Source organism: Diadema setosum, chromosome 8, assembly GCF_964275005.1.
Source record: "Diadema setosum chromosome 8, eeDiaSeto1, whole genome shotgun sequence".
In the NCBI taxonomy this organism is placed as follows: Eukaryota; Metazoa; Echinodermata; class Echinoidea; order Diadematoida; family Diadematidae; genus Diadema; species Diadema setosum.
In genome coordinates, this window is record NC_092692.1 from 18,433,240 (window position 1) to 18,454,332 (window position 21,093).

The following is a 21,093-nucleotide window of genomic DNA, read 5'->3' on the forward strand; positions in this document are numbered from 1 at the left end:
AGACTGAAGCCGGGCAAATTAAGCTTGAACGAACATCCTGCAATCCCTGGTATGTCTTGTAGAGGGTTATATGATGTTAGAGCTTTAAAAATTGTCAGGGTGTTCAGGTGAGAAAAAAAAAGAGGAAAAAAAATATACTAATACAGTATAGCTATACCAAAACAGTATATGAATTCATACGTCTGGGCCCCGTCTTATAAAGCCTTCAAATCAATCACAAGTCCCCAAATCAATCGCAACTTGCATTGCAGCACACAAAAAACTTGTGATTGATTTCTATCACAAGTCTTTATAAGACAGGCCCCTGAACACTGACTAACGAAACAATGTATAACGAAACAACATATCGAAACGACGGTCGGAGTATCGTTTCAAACTAGAACTCGATAACAAATAAGCATTCCATCATTTCCATATGCATCTGAGCGTATGGTGACCATAAAACGGTGTAACTGGGTGGGCTGTAATGTGAGGGCGCATGAAAGGTGACCCTATTCCTCTCACTAGCGGTGACATTACGACCATAGCAACATGCGCAGGGAAACTGTGCATCTATACGATGTTTTCCAGAATGGTCGAGATTAGCGTCTGTACAGTCTGTTGGCTATATGATGATTCTTTACACGTCGTTTCTTTATCAAGTTTTGGTATAAACTGGTTTGCGTCTGAACAGGGGGTGTTTTGCTTCAATATTAAGATGAATTTACAAAGAAATGGTGACCACAATTGGCTTTAAATTATCATGCTTTCTGCCTCACTTACTTCAAGGGAAAGTATTAATGCTTTAAGTCTTTCATCAAAATACACAGTCACCTTCCTTTATTTTCTTATTTGTGCTGTAAGTACTTGTGCTCTTTTTACTCTATGAAAAAGAAATAATTATAACAAAAATAATACATAATAGAGCACTTTGTGGTTTGCACAGAAATAATACAAACTTAGGTGAGCAAAATTCATGTGGTCTGGCATCACTCTTTAGGAGCAATAAGGACAAAAATAAAAGGAGTGACACCATACAAGAGTGACCAAGACCAAGACTATAGAAACACATAAAAGAACATCAAACTCATTGAACTCTTCTAACTTTATCAAACAAAATGATAACACCATGTGTTGCAGTGAACTGATGAGTGAAAAGTGGAATCAAGTGCATTCCTTTCCCATAACTGTGGATGTATAACCACCGCTGAGCTGCAACTGGTAGGCAATGTCTTGATCACACTTGAAAAATAAAGCAAAGTAACAAAAAATATTGTCCTCTTATTCACAGTAAATCAAAAAGATGAAATATAACTTCTTCTAGAAACAGCTGACACTCGAGTCCTTTGAAAATAAAAATGGGAATGCAATTATTTTTCTTTTTCAGCACACACCTAAAACTCATGCAATAAAACAACACAGAAATAACATTTCTGAATGGAAAAGAGACACATAGATAGTGGTATTTACATCAACGTACTTTCAACCCTTCTAAACTTGCACATATTACAAACTTTGCTTCCTTTTTTTTGTTTCTTTCTCCGTATTCTTGGCAAGATAACTTAAATGAGATACAAGTTCAGTCAGCACTGTTTAAAAATGTGGAAGAATGTTCATCAAATCTTGAATCATTGATTCTTGTCATCCCCCGGAGGCTTTTTGTTCTTCTGATGGAGTTTGAGTGGTCTGTGAAGCACCTCATAGATCTTCTTGAAGAGGATCTTGTACTCCGGTGGTCCCGACTCAAAGTGGACGTCGACAGGACATGCTGACTCCTGATATGAGGCACTCGACGTGACGGGGGAGGTGCTGAGTTTCCCCATGCTAGAAGACTTACTGAGACCGGGCGTGGCCTCTTGGGCGGAGCCATCTGCCGTCTTGCGCCGGAGGCTGTTGGTCCTGGACCGGCCCCCAGATTCGTGGAAGGACGTGCTGCGACTGCGCGTGAGCAACGTGTTGTACTTGTCCATGAGATTGTGGTACTGGGCATCGATCTCGCCCAGGAGGGACACCCCATCTGATTTGGGGTTGATCAGGTCATGATTCGGAAGAGGGCACTTCGTTTCCGGGTGGAGCTCCTCAGCGATGGGCTTGAGTTCCAAACTACCATGACGCCTCAGCTCATCGTCCTGTTTGGGCGAAGCTTTCTCCTGCTCGGTTACTTTGTCTTCATCTGCTAGATTGATCATGCTATCACAGTACTTACACACCGCTTCGTTCACATTGTCCAGGGAGTGGAAGTCGCGCTTTATCTCCTCCATTCTCGACTTCACCTGAAGTTCTCGATTGTGATTTTCCAGAGCCTTGTTCTCCCGCACCAACACCGCCATTTCCGACTCCAGTTCATTCTCCCTCTGCTCCTTCAGTGTGATGTCGTGTTTCAGGTTCCGTATGCTGAGCTGGAGGTTGGTGATTTCGTCCTCGTAGAGGCTCTCCGCCGAGGGCTTGCCGAGGTCAAAGCTGTGGGCCCTTCTCAGAGGGAGCCCACCCCAGTTGTTGAGGTTGAGAGCCTCATGGGCTCGCTGCTGGCGCCTGCCCTCTCTCAGACGCTCCTTCTCTGCTGCCCTCAGCTGGTCTATGACAGACTGCTGTTCATGGACTTGTGACTCTAGGTGATCTATGGATTCATTTATCCTGGGAACAGAAAACGAGGAAGTATATTTACAAAACATACAACCTGTTTAACAAGTATGCTAGCACAATCTCCGAAGTGTAAATCACAACACAAAAGAACAGGCTTTTTATTTTTTTATTCCAAGGAAATGTTTGCAACTGACAGGAACAGGACTCTAGATTTTTAAAGTATAAACATTTATATATTTTCTGTCAAATGACACTTCAAATTTACACAATAACAATGAGTAAAATGCTGAGAGTTGGTCAATTACAAAATCCATGACACATTTCACTTTTCCACAATGACTAAGACCTGGATTTTAAAGCAAGATATTTTTTTTTTTTTTGCAATTGCTTATGTTCATTTCTAATACTAATCAATGAAAGAAAGAAAAAAAAAACTACCATGAAAATAATAAGAAAGATCAGCACTGCTTATAAACCTGGTCAACACTTTATTCGGCATGTCAACTAGAACCAAACTTTTGGAGACAAACTAATTTTCTGCCCATACATATCACTGTTGTTGAAACAAGTCTAGACTTAGACAATAGGCACTTACTTGAGGATCCTCTGCTGAGCTGTCTTGAGGTCATGTTTTAGTTGGGTATTTTCCTTCTCCAACTCCTGGGAGTTTAAGTCTAGCTGCTCGTAGATCTGAGCCTTTGACTCGGTGACATCACGAAGCACATGAAGCTGTTTCTCCAGGTACTAGATACAGAAAGATATCGAATGAAGCCTTGAAAGTATAAACATAACTACAATAGTACATAATGGTGCTGCGTGTCTATGATACAAGCAAACATTTTCACAAGTCGAACTTGTTTCCCTCAATTTCAAGGCATCAAGTTGCTATTGAGGTAAAGCTACGTACTGTGCCTAAATTTTGTACAGCATGAGTAAATTCCAGAAGTACTGAATATTTATGGAAAGTGATATTTCACAACTTTAGCAAATAAAAAAGATAATACTAATCAAAATACTTGCATTCTTGCAATCTTGCTAAAGTCATCTACTGGTTGCTCAATGACAATCAAAAGACATGGGTACAATTTTACCTCAAACCACCAAAGGGTACATGTACACTATGCATAATAATAAGGCATACCTTGAAAGTAAGCCAGTCTTTATTCTTAAAAACTTCCCTCAGATAATCACTCATCTCCTGCTTATCTCTGAGACATTTTCATTCCAAAAGCATCTTTATCCAGTGAAACTTGCAATGGAAAAGTTAACTAGCACATAATGTCATGAGAGTATCTGATTTTTCATTGTGAAATGACCTATAAACTATGATTGCACATGATGTGAATGAGCAAAATGCCATCCTAGGTTTATTTGTTTGTATTTGTTTGTCATTTTGATTCATAAAAAAGCATGATGTCACTATCTAGAGTAATATATTTGTATCCTAGAGATGACAGCTAGCCAAGGAATGTCACAATGGGGCATGAGCAAATACTGCAACTGCCATTTACAGCCTGCCTGTATGTGGTTAGTTCGAGTATGTGGCCAGCTTATCAGCATCTATTCCATGAGTAGATTTGAAATCTATCCTGAATGCTGCACAACACAATGAATGTAATATGCTAGCAAGGAAAAAAAGGAGTGGAAACTCCTTGTAATCTATGTAAACACACATTTGGGTTCTACAGCAATATGGGATATCTATATGCTCTGATCCCATGCTCTGTGCCAATCTACCTCCAAGATAAAATTTGGAGACGAAGAAAAAGTTTTTACTTGAATTAGAAACTGTATCATTTTAACATAATATCTTGAATGAACTGGAATATGTTGAGAACAGTGTAGGAAAAAAAAAATTAAGTTATTTTAAATTTCTGTTCTTCTCATAATGCACCATCATAATGAACTGAAATTACATCCTCCTGAAATATCTTCCCACTTGTCCATGGCCAGCACATTTGCACATGTACGTTTAATAATGTTAAGATCTGCCATGTACATTCCTATCTGATCTTTCAAATAAAGTACATTCACTGTTGCTAGCACACTGAAAGAGAGAGCGAACTGCAGCAGGGGAGGTCCTTTCTGCTGACAGAGTGCTGGTTCTTGATTCAATTCTAATGCACTCTTTAATCTAAAGTATCTTGGTAGTACCAGTACCACTATTTCTCGGCAGTGTCTATCATGGCATCAATGGAGAGCAATTAGTTTCTCCTCCATTTTAAACACTTCCCTGAATCTAGTACATTAAGGGCTTTGTGTACATCAACTACAGATCTTCCCCATAGAGACCATATATCCCAGAATCTGCAAGCTGAGACACTGCTTTCTGTACAAGGTTTACCCTACATCATATTTTTATATATTTCAATTAAAAACTTCTGTCTTCTCTAAAACAATATATTGTTCCCAAATCTATAGGTACACGATTTGTACTACATTATTTTATCATTCTTCCTACTACTCACAAATAGACATAGCTGCAATTTGCATGTTTAATTTCCACTGGTTATTTCAGAAGCAATTTGACCTTTGCCATGTACACAAGCATGTTCCAATACAACCTGTGCAAAACGGTATGATATGTCCTGCCCTGTTTGCTTAGCGAGGATACCTTATCTCACGCCGCGCTGGGCTTGTGTTGTCCAGGGGAGAACATCTGACAAATGGAACCAAAGTGCGTATGGTAATAGGTAACAGATGACAGGCACTATTCAAGACATCTGTCCTATCAAGTTTTAAGATGTATAAATTGATGTATGAATTGTGTAGCAAGATGTGAACAAGTTGGCAAGCAGACTTCTATGCAACTTTGATATTGCCCTAGTATATTCATCACTACAGCTAACATATCATTTTGGATGACCATTGAATGTGATTACACAACAGGGCACAAACACTATTGAATGTTGATTGTATCATGAATGGCAATCAAATGTTATCATATTCACACAACAACAAAAAAGAAAATATATGTCAAGCAAATCTAGATTTTAAAAGTTTTTATATATCATTAAAAGTCATATATGTCTGTCTAAAAATTCTATGCTTTCAGTGGGCTTTATTATTATAATTTTTTTTTTTTTTGCATAAATTTGACACAGGTGTTATATCAAGGTAAGACATTATTTGTAGCATTCTGTAATTTCGGGGCCCGTTTCATAAAACTTGTCATCAGTGACAACTGCCACATTTCTATGACAAATTTGCTCCCAGCCAATCAGATGCAAGGATTTCAGTAGCTTGTCACATCTATGACAACTTGTCACTGATGACAAGTCTTATGAAACGGGCCCCAGGAGTTAGTGATCTCTAAAACAACAAATACTGGCAGTCAAAGAAAACTGGTTGCTCTCTTCAGTCTGCTGACTGAAACTGGGGAAGATGTCTGAAATTGAGATATAAATGTATACAGCAGTCATTTATTATTTATGTCATTTATTATTCTGCCTCAATTTAGATTGTTTTGAATGTGTTATCAGAACTTTCAATGTACAAACATTGTACCAGAAATTGATTGCCTGCTCAGACACCCAAACATTTGATTGTTCTGCAGCTAAATAATAATCTGTTCATCAAGATGCACTACACAAAAAATGTACAGAATTTTATTATACAGCTAGGCAGATTTGAGGTTTCACTATTATTCCTTATTGTGCCTTCTGCCACAAACTGCTGTTGCTTTTGTACACTATAAACTTGGCTCTGGCTTCTGGCTGCGAATAGAGTTAGACTGCAAGGTGTTATTGCCATCATGTATGGTAACAGATGGGATTGGAAAGCTAATCGTGAGTTCTCCAGGGTATTTAATACCATGCTACTGTCTCTACAATCCCAATAGGGATGACCTTTGACACTATGGGGACCGTGACCTTAGCTCTGATCTAGGAGCTAGGCATGTCATCTCCTAGTCTGGGATAACACCCTGGTTCTTACATTACATGTAGTTTGCCATAATTCAGTACTTGTGTGTGTGTGTGTGTGTGTGTGTGTGTGTGTGTGTGTGTGTGTGTGTGTGTACATGTAAGAAGTGCCAAATTTTGGTTTGGGAGTATAAATATCTTCTGGCTGTGGACAGTTTTTGTTTATTTGATTGTACGTTTGCATCTGCTTGCATTTTCAGGGTTTTTTATTTTATTTTATTTTTTTTGATTTCAAGGGATCTATTGCAACCTAGAGTCTGTAGCTCATGTAGTCCACTTGGCTAAATTCCCATTATCAGCACTTCTTGCGATATGCTGCAATGTAAGTTGCAGAGTCAGAATGTACTAATTAATTCTCAATTCCTTTTAGACCCTCACAAAATTGTTTTATGAAAGACAACATCAAAAACTACATATCACAACAGGAAAATAAACTCATTATGAAATAAGTAACAACTTAACCCTTAGTGTGCTTTGAGTTCCAATTGGCAAGAAAACCCCACAGCACAAAATCCCAAAGGATTGAGAAAAACAAAATTCTTGGTTTTTTTTAAGATTGAATTGACAGATGTGCATTGCCTGCTTGACAGGCTTTCATGTGGCTAAGATGAAATTCCAGACACAATGTCAGAGAATAATAGCACAAATCAGCTTGAAGAGCAAAGACTATGATACGGAAACTGAAATGAACCCTGGTCTGGATCTATTTACAGAGAACATCTTGAGTGGCCTCTTGGAATGTTTGACAGCACTTGAGTATATCTTCCTCTTTAAACTGGGAACCCACACTGTACACTTCATGTACAATGTGAATGGTGCTATAATTAATGAGGGAATCGCATAAGGCCCAATACATGCGGTACAGACTGACTGGAAATGACCATTGTACATGTAAATTCAGCAATCGCTAAAATATCGTTCGAGGAAGAGTGGACTGCTATTAAAAGGAGATGATATTTACATTGCGTCAGTGAGGGGGGAGGGATATATTGACAGATCTATTGATGAATAAAGGAGGGATGGACGAAGGGCATGTAAAAATAAAGCACAGACGTAAGGCTACACGTTTCGTAGCAGGGATCTGTGTACACAAACCCACTATTCGTACCAAACGGAGGCTGTAGGACATCTAACGTTGGACAGCTTTTCATTTTGTCTTTTTCCTCTTTAGAGTGAAGTTGCATGCTCTTTGTAACTCCCTTGCGGAATGTACTTTTGTACTAGACATCAAGCTTTAAAATCATGTCACAAGTTTTTTAAGAGAAAATTCAGGAGCACTGAATTCTGTGGATTTTCCTTTCATACCGAAAAGATATTTATGTGTTGATCTCATTATTATTATTCATACTGACAACTATATAATCTTATGTGGACTGAAGATATCTACATACTTCTACAGCTAAGTATTTACTTCACCTTTAGAAGCAAATGGATTTCACATAAATTCACGTGAAGATAGATTTAAAGGGATGGTATAGTATTGGATGAGATGAGGATTCAGCTTCAAACTTTGTAAGGTACTTAGAAACCACTTTATGAATGTTAAAAAGCATATAATTCCATGAGGAATTCAAAGTTTATTTGATGAAAATCAGTTTTGAAATGGCTGAGATATACAAAACAAAGTAAATCAAAGCAATACTAATAAAAGGCGAGTCCCAAATTTCATTAGGATAGCTTTATTTTGGATATCTCAGCCATTTCAAAACCAATTTTTATCAAATATATTCTGAATTCCTCTTTAATAGAATTATGCATTCTTACATATTTCATAGGAGGTTTACTCATTATCTCATAAAATTATCATTAAAAAAAGGTTCAAAACCTGAAGCCCCATCTGAACTGAAACTATACCATTGTTCCTTTAACACAGGTCATATTAAAGACTTATGACTATAAAAAAAAGACTCCATACCACAATCTGCATTGCCTGCTCCTCATTGTGCTGCTGAGACTCCAAGAGACTTGCTTCCAGCTCCTTGTTCCGCTCTAGGAGGGTCTTGCCTAGCTCTGCTGCCAGGTGCAGGTCTGTGGGGATGCACAAAAATATCATCATCCTCTTGATCATTTTCATCATTATCATGATTATCATCGTCACCATCATCACATAATTACCACAATTAGAACCAACAACATTACAACCACAATACTTATTCTCCTCCAACTCCTCCACCTCATTAATGGTCATTAAATCATCACTATTAACACCATTGTTATCACCACCATCATTGCTGCTAGCAATTTTGTCATTATCATTACTACCAGTATAACCACCATCCTCATCATCGCCATCATTATTATCATCAGAAACATTTCATCAGCATCAGCATCAGCAGCATTGTCAACATCATCTCATATTCATCAACATCATAATCAACATCAAAACATCTTATCATTGCCATCATCATCATCATCACCACCAAAACAACATCTCACAATCCCCATTATCATCACCATTGAAACATCATATTGCATCATCCATCACCATCAAAACATCTCATCATCACCATAAACACATCAGTTCACCATCACTATCACTATCAAAACATCATCTCATCAGCAACAGCATCATCAAACATCATCTCATAATCATCATCATCACCAAAACATCATCTAATCACCACCATCAACTTTGAATTGACTTGACTTGAATTGAATCATAATCCCCATCAAAACATAATCTGATCATCACTATCAAAACAAGAATTCATTATTGTTATCATCATCACTGTATATCATCGACACTACCATCATCACCATCAAATATCTCATCGTGACCAAATCATCATTACTAACCCATCATTTTATCATCATGATATCATCGAACCACTGCCGTCATCATCACTTCTATCATCAGTACTGTCAAAATAACATAATGACCACAATAAATCCCTTTAGCTTCTATTCAACCACATCTCCCAGCCAGCAATAACCTCAAATTCATTTTTGAGCCAGTGAAGATGCATCTGGCAAGCTTAGACCCTATTTCAAAAACAAGCTTCATTACCATACAAGCTGTTTTGATACAAAGTCAGTCTAAATATGATAAAGGCTTTAATTTATAGTAAGATGCCACATTTTTACGTGCAATAACATAGAACTACTAAAAGTGTATAAAACATAATTCAGAATGGTCATAAACTAATTTTCCTTGATGGTCCATTCTTTTCCATGTGTGTAGGTCAACATTTATTCCCTATTTTAAAAGCATGTACAAATAGTAAGTCTGGTCGAGACATTTCCTTACTCAATGTGTACAAAATTCATTCTTTATACACAAACTCTGTATCTATCCCCCAAAAACAATTTGACCTTCCCTCATATCCCTAAAAGCCTGGTTTTGCAGGGAAATACTGTTCCCAACACACAGCAAAAATGAACTCTCAAAAAGCTACAAACAAACAAACAAATTGATGTTTCACTGCAACACCAACAGGAAAACTACATCAGGGGTTACAACGTAGTTCACTGTACCGGTACTAATAATCCTTGTTCCTTGCTGTAATTTATTTCCTAAGTCTTGCACATTAACTAATCAAAAGTTATGGTAAACAAACAACTCATCATTTGATATGATCAGTCTACATGCATGATATGTTTTGTCAAAACGGTACAGGTTCATGGAAGAAAAGCTATAGGACTTGAGAGCATTTGAGCCAATGTCTGCGAATACAGAATATTCTAGATACTCATAGCTAGAAGGTTTGCAATTGATAATGAGGAAAAAAAATATTCAAATCGTTATTGTCAATACACCTCACATGAATAACAAACAAAAAAGAATTGATATGCACGTCATCTGTGTTTGCAATGCAATCAATATCTAGTATGTCAGAGCAAAGCACTGTTGTATCATTTCACACAGTAGTTTCAATGAAACATATTAGTCAACATATGTACAAGAGCATGTAGTAATGTCATACATATTTTAGTAACACTGGTAGCCATTCTTTTGCTCATCTATGATCACCAAATTTTTGTGGCTACCCAACGGCAAATGAATTTTTATTCATTCTTGATTGCCCGGGATAATAATTTTGACTCATTCAGTACTGAAAGTATTTGAAATGTAGCACAGCCTTCATTTGCACACTGGGGGACTGGGTGGATTATAAATTTGAGGAAATTTGGAAAGTACACATGCAAGTATATGTATGATTGTATTTCAGGTTCTGTGAGATGTATTGATCCTTCTTTGTAATGCATACGATTAAGTGGACTTTGTCTCTTTTTTCATATTGGTATCTGTTAAAGTAGAGGACAAATGATTTATTTGTTCTATTTTTTTTAAAGGACAAGTCCACCTTCATAGACATGTGGATTGAGTGAATGCAACAATATTAGTAGAACACATCAATGAGGGTTTGAGGAAAATTGGACAACCAGTTAAAACCATTGAATTTTTGAAGTTTCACCTCTGTCACTGCTGGACGAGAAGACTACTACAGTCTGTGATGTCATGTGTACAACGATATAAAGAAACCATTAAAAAAAAATCAACATATTTTCACTTTTCTCGCATAATAAAAGAACCCTTGACTTGCCTCTTTCAGAAGGAAGGGGGCATAATATTACCCTTAACATACGACAGCGACAAGTCGAGGAAATGTGCACTTTTTTCGAAAATTCAAAATTTGTGAAATTCTCTTTATATTTTCCCTTCCAGACACTTTAAAATTCATAACTCATTCCACATGTATATGAAGGTGAACTTGTCCTTTAAATCTCAGTAGCTAGTTTCTACTCTCCTTTTTCCCTATGCACTAGGTTGGTTGCAGGCCAAATGAATCTCATTAGACAGCACACTTTATAGAGTAGAAGGACAGTACACAGACTTTTAATAAACACGGAATGTAGGTTGTACATACAATACATGTTAAGAAGGTGGGAAAGGTGCTTTAAAGGACAAGTTCACCTTCATTAACATAAGGATTGTGAGAAGCAATATTAGTAGAACACACCATTGAAAGTTTGAGGAAAATCGGACAATCCGTTCAAAAGTTATGAATTTTTGAAGTTTTTGTGCAGTCACCGCTGGATGAGAAGACTACTGCAGTGTATGATGTCACATGCGTACAACAATATAAGGAAAATATAAAGAGAATTTCACAAAATTTCATCTTTTGAAAAAAAGTACACATTCCCTTGACTCGTTACTGACATACGTTATGGGTAATATATTATTCCCATTGCCTTTAGAAAGAGGCAAGTCAAGTGCTCTTTTATCATGCAAAAAAAGTGAAAATAATATGTTGAATTTTCTTTACATTTTCTTTACACTGTTGTACTCATATAACATCACAAGCCTTAGTAGTCTCCTCATCCAGCGGTTCCAACACAAAAATTTTAAAAATTCATAACTTTTGCACCGACTGTCCAATTTTCCTCAAACTTTCACTGATGTGTTCTACAATAAATATTGCTGCATTCTCTCAATCCTTATGTTAATGAAGGTTAACTTGTCCTTTAACCGCAAACCAATGTGAATTTCACGGCTCATCAAACACAAAAAGGTTACTGTACAAAAGTAGTTATCAGAAAATTTTGACAATGAGTCTGTTTGCGTAGGATTTAAGAGAAATAATCAAAATCTTTCTTGCATGAACATCTAGGACTTTTTTTTTCTCCTTCAAGCTCAATTATTTCTATGATATATCAATCCCACACAAAGGAGTAATACTCTGCCCAGAAATCTTTGCAAATTTACACAGTGAAATAGAAAAATCCAAATCTGTAAAACATATTTGCTGAGATTCAAGGCCATGACCATACTTTCCATTGGATATTGTTCCTCATCATTCAATTGCATAAAGACGAGGCTGCAAGTATGTTTTCAAACTTAAGCATGTGACCTCCTTCGACGAACCTTGTCATATCTACCAATTTCTTCAAAATTTGCATATAATAATAATATAATTTGATAGCATCTCCTACAAAGGAAATGTTGATGCAAATTGCAAAATTTTTTCTTTAAAACAATTGCTTTGGATCAAACAAAAAAACCGAAGTTTGTGCAACCTCGTGCTCAGTGCTGAAGAAACAGTGAGATTTGTAGTCCACCTATGGGAACTAACGCTGCAGACAATTTGTTTGTGTGCTAGTCGAGTAGTAGCACTAAAAGGCCAAATCATTGAGACATTTGATGTCATTTCGAACAAATTGTAGACATGCATTCCTCCTCGCCTTTAGTACACAATGATGCACAACTTCCTTGAACTGGATGGTGTTTCCCTAGTCAGACCTTGTGGTAACTTCCTCGAGAATTAAGAATGCCAACGGATTTCACTGGAATGCAGGATGTCCCAATTCAAATTGGGACACTTTCAATTTCAGTATTTTCTATCTTAGATGCACAAAGTGAGCGGCACGAACTAACAACCAGTCAGAGTTGCAGCTACACTTCCATCAGCGGGCGTTTTCACGTCACACTGGCTTTACCACGTAACAGCTTTTAACCCACACACAACACATGTTTCACAACTGCCTCTATTATCATGCTGAGCCAAGAGATTTAATCGAACATTTCCTTTCAGAACGCTCTAGTTAGGTAATCAGTAGACAATCACTAGCAACAATTACCCAGATCACATTTCATACATCATCATCATAATACAAATTATGCAAATGGGCATAAATTGCCGTACATAAAGTATGCCACCATGGATTACGATTTGTAAGGATTCAAAAGGCATATTTTGAGTTGTCAAATTCATAAATGAGAACCAATATGTTGGAGTAAGAATGATAAGTATTATCCCTTTTCATGAGAAAACTTAGTGAGTTCCCATTCTGGAGAGAATGTACAGCACATTGTGTTGCGGGAGGCAATAATCAAAATAGATTTTAATCTTGCTAATACTACCAGTCGACACTAAAATTTGAGGAACAAAGAAGCACTGCAAAATATACAGCATAATAAAACAGAAATTTGGAATAACATCGAATGGTAATAATATATGTGATATTTACTAAATAATGAATCAATATTCTGTCTCTGTACAATATACATTGCAGGATATAATATCCCACATTGTTTTAAAGATGTGCTACATTAGAATTAACAAACCATACATGTATCTAGCCATCTTATCCTCATTTTCATTACAAATTGTATGGCAAATACACTACATCTGCAATTTAATAACAAGTCAAGAAATCTTGTGTTATGCTGTTTGTACCTAAGCAACATGTAGAGAGAGTACACATTTGGGAGACCAAAGACTTCATATTCTCAGCTAATTTTCCCCTTCAAAGATCTCAAATTCCCCCTTTCCAGGATTCATTTGACTAAAAAAAATGAGCAAACATAAAGTATGAATCATCATTCAGCTGGTTTTCACGAACACCACAGGAGTCATCCCCACAAGTGTGACTGGATTAGCACTAGCAGACTTGGGGAAACGGAAGGAACCCTTTGAACATTAATTCCATCAACATGTCTCGGATCCTCCTTAGCTAAGATAAATGTGCTTGTATTTTTCTCAAGAGCAACTCAGTGCAAGCCCACCTCATTGGTTAAAGGGAAGGAAAACCCAAAGAACAATGTGGATTGAGTGAAAGCAGCAACATTAGTAGAACACATCAGTGAAAGTTTGAGGAAAATCGGACAATCGATGCAAAAGTTATGAATTTTTAAAGTTTTGGTGTTGGAACCGCTGGAGGAGGAGACTACTAGAGGATATGACGTATGAGTGGACAACAATACAAAGAAAATATAAAGGAAATTCAACAAAAATTCACTTTTCTAGAATTATGAAAGAGCAATGGACCAACCGCTTTCAGAAAGCAGGGGGAATAATTGCTACCCTTAACATATGTCAACATCAAGTTGATGGAATTTGTAATTTTCATGAAAAATGGATTTTTGCAGAATTGTCTTTATATTTTCTTGGTATTGTTGTCCACTCATACGTCATAACCTCTAGTAGTCTCCTCATCAAAACTTTAAAAATTCATAACTTTTGCATCGATTGTCCGATTTTCTTCAAACTTTCACTGATGTGTTCTACTAATGTTGTTGCTTTCACTCAATCCACATTGCTCTTGGGGTTTATCTTCCCTTTAATGATCAATAAACAAAGAATGCAATACACTTAGAATAGAACCTTTCACAGTATAATGTCTTGTTTGATAATTTTTTCATCAATACAGTGTTAATTCTTCAGCTCTACATATAACAATCTGATAATCATAATAAAGAAACTATTAATCATTTGTTTAATGACACTTTCGCCACGCTTCAAAACAAGCTATTAATATTAAGCATCTTTCACTTTCTGCAGATCTTTAGTGTCATCATTTATCAGATTTCAGGTTTACTTGTTTCAATTTTATTTCCAAGGATGAAATACAACCCATGTATTTAAGTACATAACAGAATTTACACAACTGAAACACTATGCTTCACCTAAGTGAGTGTAAGACAAGATAATAATTATCACGAACCCTACACTTGTGACATTCAATACATCTGCATGTGGTTCATGTAGTTTAGCTGTGTGGAGACATAATGCCCCCATACATGTACAAGTTGATATCGGCCATATTTAAATATCTGGGTTTGTTTTTAATCAGGTTTTAAGGTTATATCCAGAACTGCGATAGTACAGACTTTCACTTATCTATTAACTTTCATTTGCTTCCAACATACGCTGTACAGTGTAAGTGGGTTACGGAAGGACAGTTTCAACTGAGACATCATGCAAGAAGCAATAAGAATATGAGAATTAAGGAGATTATACTGTTCAAGCAATGTGTTCTGGCACACAAACTCTCACAATTTTGTGGAAAAAATGAGAATGATTTTTCAAGGATTCAAGGTACATGTACTTTATTGTCTGTTATCAAAAATAAATGCAGAAATTTGCTTTACACTGCACAATTTAATGTGCAATGTCGCTGTTGCTCTACACATCATCAGTGTATCACTTCAGCCACTGAACAGTGTGTCATAGACGTACACTGTTACCATTGAAGTCTGAACATTCGGCCGATAGTGGGAAGAGGGATGACGCAAACCTGTATGGCTAGAATGGTTCTTACGTAGCAGGTGGATGCCTTTGAAGTGGTCATCGAACAGTGTGGAACAGGTGCGATAGAAATGCAATCATATGCTCCAATTCTTTCTGCAAACAATATTTCCTACCATGAATAAATTCATACACACACACACACACACACACACACATGAGTGCAATAAAGATATAAGATATCTGAGGCAGGCAGTCTGCAAACACATTATGCGATGACTCAGTACATAGAGTTCAAGTGGCTGGGTGCTTTTATGGTATTCTTGCAGGATGGATAATGAATGATTGATTGCAGCATTTATATGATTGTCCCCAAATGACATCGTCATCAATGTGAAGCTATGTGGATGGCTCCTGCAGACGATTCGCTGCCGAGAAAATGAACAAGCTGGTGGCTATATTGATACAGATTGTAGTTCAGCGGCTTTTTTACAGTGATCAGTTTCGGGCACTGACTGTGGGGAATTGATGGAAAAGAAAGAGTTTTTTCAATCATTCATACACATCTTACAGCTTATGAACATTTTGATTGAAAAGCCTAGCATTACTGACATTTAAGCTCAGTGAAGTCAAGTTACCAGATGAGTCACACTTTCGTTGATAGAAGAAGAACAAAAGGAGTAACAACAAATTGTCAATTTATTAATTTTTGACACTTAATCTACATACACCTCAACATAAATTTTGCAGGTGCCTGCTTATATTTCTTGAAGTGAACTTATTATCTGACAAAGCTCAGCACAAGGCCAAGTTAAATGTACGAATATGAAAAACAACTTTGAGAAAGAAACTCTAGCTTGAAAATCATTCTCTTTTTTTTATACTCAACAGCTCACAATAGCATACCATCATGATATTACACTCAAGTGCCATAACTCCGCTCTGCCAATGTGGTTGTTTTACTTCAGGCTCTCATTACGTGAGAGCTCTACATTTTTTGGATACCAACATTACTAAGAAAAGTACATGCTAGGGGAATACCTACATGCATCACAGCATGTGTACCCCCATCAATGGATGTGCTTGCTGACATGGTGTGACAACCATCTCCATAATGAAATTCTATATGATACCAGCAAAGGATTGCTATAAATCACAGCATCATCATGATAAAGGGGCCCCTTCCTGAAATGCAATGATAACTCTCCGCTTAGGGGCCTTTAACGGGACACCATTACTAGAATGCCTTCCTGTCCTCAGCCTTTAACAGGATGTATTCTAAAACTGTTCACACAGTTGGTTTAGATGGACCTTAAAGCTAAAACATAGTACTACTCGGACGGGCTTAAAATTCTCCTTACACCATTTGGAATTTGCTTGCAGTACTGTACGAGCTGAAATTTTCGCGGTGGTTTTATTTTCGCGAATTTCGCGAATCGCATTTGAACCGCGGAAATAACAACACGCAAAAATAACAACGCATGAATAACTAAGTTCAGTTAGACCCTCGCAACCGCGAAATTAACAAGACGCGAAAATGTCCTCCAAGTAGCAATTCGCGAAAATATCTGTACGCGAAAATTTCAGCTCGTACAGTATATCAGAAAGCTTTACCAAAAAAACTTGTCTGGCTAATGTGATTTGCCAGGATAATGAATTGTTTTGTAGTATTTTGAGATCAAAGGTGACAGATGAAATAATGATTTGATAGCAATGAATGTCAGTGTATGATACAAAACACGCTAAAATTCATGAGGACTCTGAATAAAAAAAAACCAAAATGAATGTCAACCCCAAAGCGAAACCTTGATTTCTTCATACAAGCCAACCTTCAAGGACGCTATCATTATCAAGACAGTACCGTATCCCAAACAGTAACTGTTCATGTAAAGCAAGAATTTCCTTTCCACTCATTCTTTATCAATCATGTGGATGACAAGTGTACTCTACAAAATGTGTTGAAGTTGGGAATATGTGTTAAAGGTACTGTTTACCATTGGGAGCAATGATTTAAAAAATGTTCGAGATATCACATTTGATGCATCATGTGTATGTCAGTTGTATCACAAAACATCCTACCATGTAAAATAAATTGTAGTAAAGCCTATTAAAAGTATAACAAGATATCACTGTTTTCCCATCAAACCATAACTGTAGATGGTTTAGTCTAGAAACATTTTTACTATTTAACTAAATAACATTTTGCATTTTTACCAATAGGCTACTTAACATCGATTATACTGATTCAAATTTTTTACATTGGTTTTTCTATTCCTAAATCACATTTTAGAACTATTTTGAAGCACTAAAGTTGGGTTTTTGCTTCATCTGCAAATGGTAAATAATGCCTTTAAACAAAGTGAGTTGCCAGTGTGGATCTCTGGACACAAAATGACTACATGTACTTGTAGGATTTTAATTCATGAGTCAGTGCAGTGTACAGCTGTTGAATGGCTCATGTGAGACGTAAATCCCTCAACATGATGTGCAAATTCAGCAACCTTCTCAGTACAGTAAATGCGGTGTCAACATCCGTCTCACACACACTCTCTCTTTCTCTCTCTCCCTCTCTCATCCTAAAAACCTGTTATTGGTGTGTCCTCAAAATCCCTCCACAGTTTCGATCTTGGCAACTCATAAAAACAAAATATCCATCGAACAAGAGGTGATTCTTTTATTCTCTAAAATCAGTACAACAGCATGGAAGTAAATGCACCCTGGCCACTACCAACAACTGGAGGAAATTCTATTTCAGTCAGTCAAAGCTTTAGCTTCAATCATGTATGTGTACATACACATCTCAGATTACAGACAATTTTTGAATAAGACCAAAATGAAGATCTAACTGTAGAGGATCCTACAAAGGGATATATTCTACCCCAAAATCATGATGTCATTTTCATCAATCTTTTCACAGGTGTTGCACAGACAATGTATCTGATTGTTTGCAAAATCTCAAAATATCAATCTTGGTCTGTTAACCACACTAGATGTCATTCATATTGGACTACTCCCTTTTCTTCACAGCAAAAACAAAACAAAACAAACAAAAATAAAAACTGATTATAAATTATGATATAGATCCTTCATACATCTGTACTGTGATTATAAAAAATCCTATATTTCGACATATTTAGAATACCCTATGTTTTTGTTTTTTAGTTGTTCTGTGGATTTTTATGTTGGAATAATGAGTGATTATAAATGAAATGAAATAAAATTAAATGTACATCTGTCGAAGGATCAATCAATGGAGTTTAAAATACAGATTTGTAGATTATAACTTTAAAGGCACACACACTTCACCTTCTGTGATCAACATCAAGTCCATTGTAAAATTTTGCATTGCAAAATATTGCAACTAAACTCGTAAAATAAAAACTTGAAATAAGGACAGTGAAATTCATGCATATCTGAATTGTAAACACAGCAGCGAAGTTTGTACTCCCATATCTGATCATTAGAATCTGCATTATCAAATCCCAGTCAAGTGTATCCCCTACTTCATGGGCTGCAAGGCCAGCCAACGGGTTGGTACAGGGCCAGGGGACATTGATATTTGTCGTAAACATGTGAAGACAATAGCATAGTCTCGATCGTATTTACAAATTTCGAGTCTATCTCTGTTGGAAGCATCTATCCTACCCCCCACCATCATACATGTGATATACACACGCCTATAACACTCCTCTTTGGAGTATGAATTACAACAGCAGGACCACAGGGTCATTTCACGTTCTTCGGACACACATATCTTACCAGTATTATTTTACTGCCTGATATGCCACTTACAGTTACATTATATGGTGTTATCTTACCGTTTTCATACCAGCCGTCCGGTGCGTCTTCGTCCTCTACCATCGTATAGTCGTCCATCCCAAAAGGCATCTTGGATCTTGCAAACATTGTCTTGTCAAATACATTCACAGCTAAAACTGTACACTTGTACTAGATCAAAGTATTTGTAGTTACTGCACTCCAGTCACCCCTCTTTCTTCGACGTTGTTCGCGCTTCGTCAGTTCTGTATTCGATTTCACTTTATACTCCGCAAAATTGAGTCTGCATCATTATCATCACCTTGTCCTTGGCTTCATGTCTTTTTCTTACAGCCAACGGCAACACTACGGGCAACACTATATCTCTCCTGTCGCATTTACGACCACTGCACTGTTGTTGGGCCCATACGGTAACATCCGCCGGAGCGGCCAGGGGAACTCCGTGTCACAACAGTGCGTCCTTCTCCAACCCACACACTCACCGGGTTGTCGGCGCATAGAGAGTGGATCCTCCTGATACCTACACACACAGCATACAATCCTGTATCAAGTTATTCTTGACGATAAACGTCGTAAGCACTCATTCATTCGACGGCCACGTTGGATGACGCATGCACCTTCTTTAGTTGCTCTTGTTGTTGTTGTTTTTGTTTTTTCGCCACGCACAGGAGGGGGCGTGGTCCATCAAGTTTTTAGTGAGGCGTTGGAGTGTTGTATGAGCAGGGAGCGGAGGTGAAAATAGTCTCCCTGGTATGAGAAAAATCTCTACCAACGTGTTCGTATACTAGTAAAGAGGTTTAGTAAAATGTAGTAGTGATTAGTGATTTACCATTTTGCCTGGTGGCGGGATAGTCTGAAATTGGTACTTTTGGCGGAAATCAACTAAACAAAGCATAAACTAGAACCAAGTTTCCTCATTTTGATCTAGCATGAACGTCATTTCACTCCGAGACCCAAACGAAAGTGGAAAAAATTTTGAGAGTTAGAGGGAGAGTTGGGGAGTGCATCAAAGAATTAGAGCATGTGTGTGTGTGTGTGTGTGTGTGATTAGCATTTTTTGTTGTATGTTAAAAATGTGATTCAGCACAAGTGAGAAGAATACAGCTGTTTATTTTTGTTCATACTTGTTTTCTTGTGAAAATGATGCTAATATTGAATGAAATTCAAATAAAGAATATTATTCTGTGTGTGTGTGTTTATGTGATTGAAGATGAGAGATGCTTATCAAGAGATAAATGTAAATTATGAGAAGCAAGGATATTCATCTTGAATTAAACATAGAAGATAAATAAAAGATCGTTATTGAACATTTTAGCTATCAAGAGTATACCATCATACAATCCCTAAGTTTCAAATTTCTCACACTACGAAATGCTCCTACCAGTATTTCAAAGTAAGTGGAGCTACATTTAAAGTATGTATAGTCAGTGAGTTGCAGGCTTATATCATTTGACATACTCTGCACATATATTTCAGCCATGAATGATTTATTTATTTATTTATTTATTCTGTCATATTTAAACAGGGTAGTCCCCTCAGTTTCACAACTGCTTTCCAGGGGAGCCCTGTGTACATATACATGATAAAAACATTGGATTACAATAGACTTCATTAAAAAAATCCTCTACAAGTATAACACATATACACAAAACAATACAAGCTTTAAAAGATACTAGACCATGGAGACTGACTTAAAATGTATTCTGAATTCGGCATAGACAAAATGTATTATCAAAAAAATCACTGATTTATATTCTATTATCAGCTTCACGCTGAACTCCTGGATACTATTAACTATTAAACTTGCTGTGATCATATATTTCCCCTGAAATCGACATTTGAATGGGATTTATGAGAAATTT

General features: G+C 36.9%; 1 protein-coding gene across 1 annotated transcript; it reads right to left on the reverse strand.

The window, feature by feature from the left end:
• Positions 1-1,261: 1,261 nt before the first annotated feature.
• LOC140231999 (cerebellar degeneration-related protein 2-like) lies at positions 1,262-19,385 on the reverse strand. The gene is made up of 4 exons (XM_072312150.1): positions 19,273-19,385; positions 8,401-8,513; positions 3,158-3,306; positions 1,262-2,613 (listed from the first exon to the last, which is right to left on the reverse strand). The coding sequence occupies exons 1-4, from the start codon at positions 19,358-19,360 to the stop codon at positions 1,608-1,610; spliced, it is 1,356 nt and encodes a 451-aa protein (XP_072168251.1). The 5' UTR covers positions 19,361-19,385; the 3' UTR covers positions 1,262-1,607.
• Between the last annotated feature and the right edge of the window lie 1,708 nt (positions 19,386-21,093).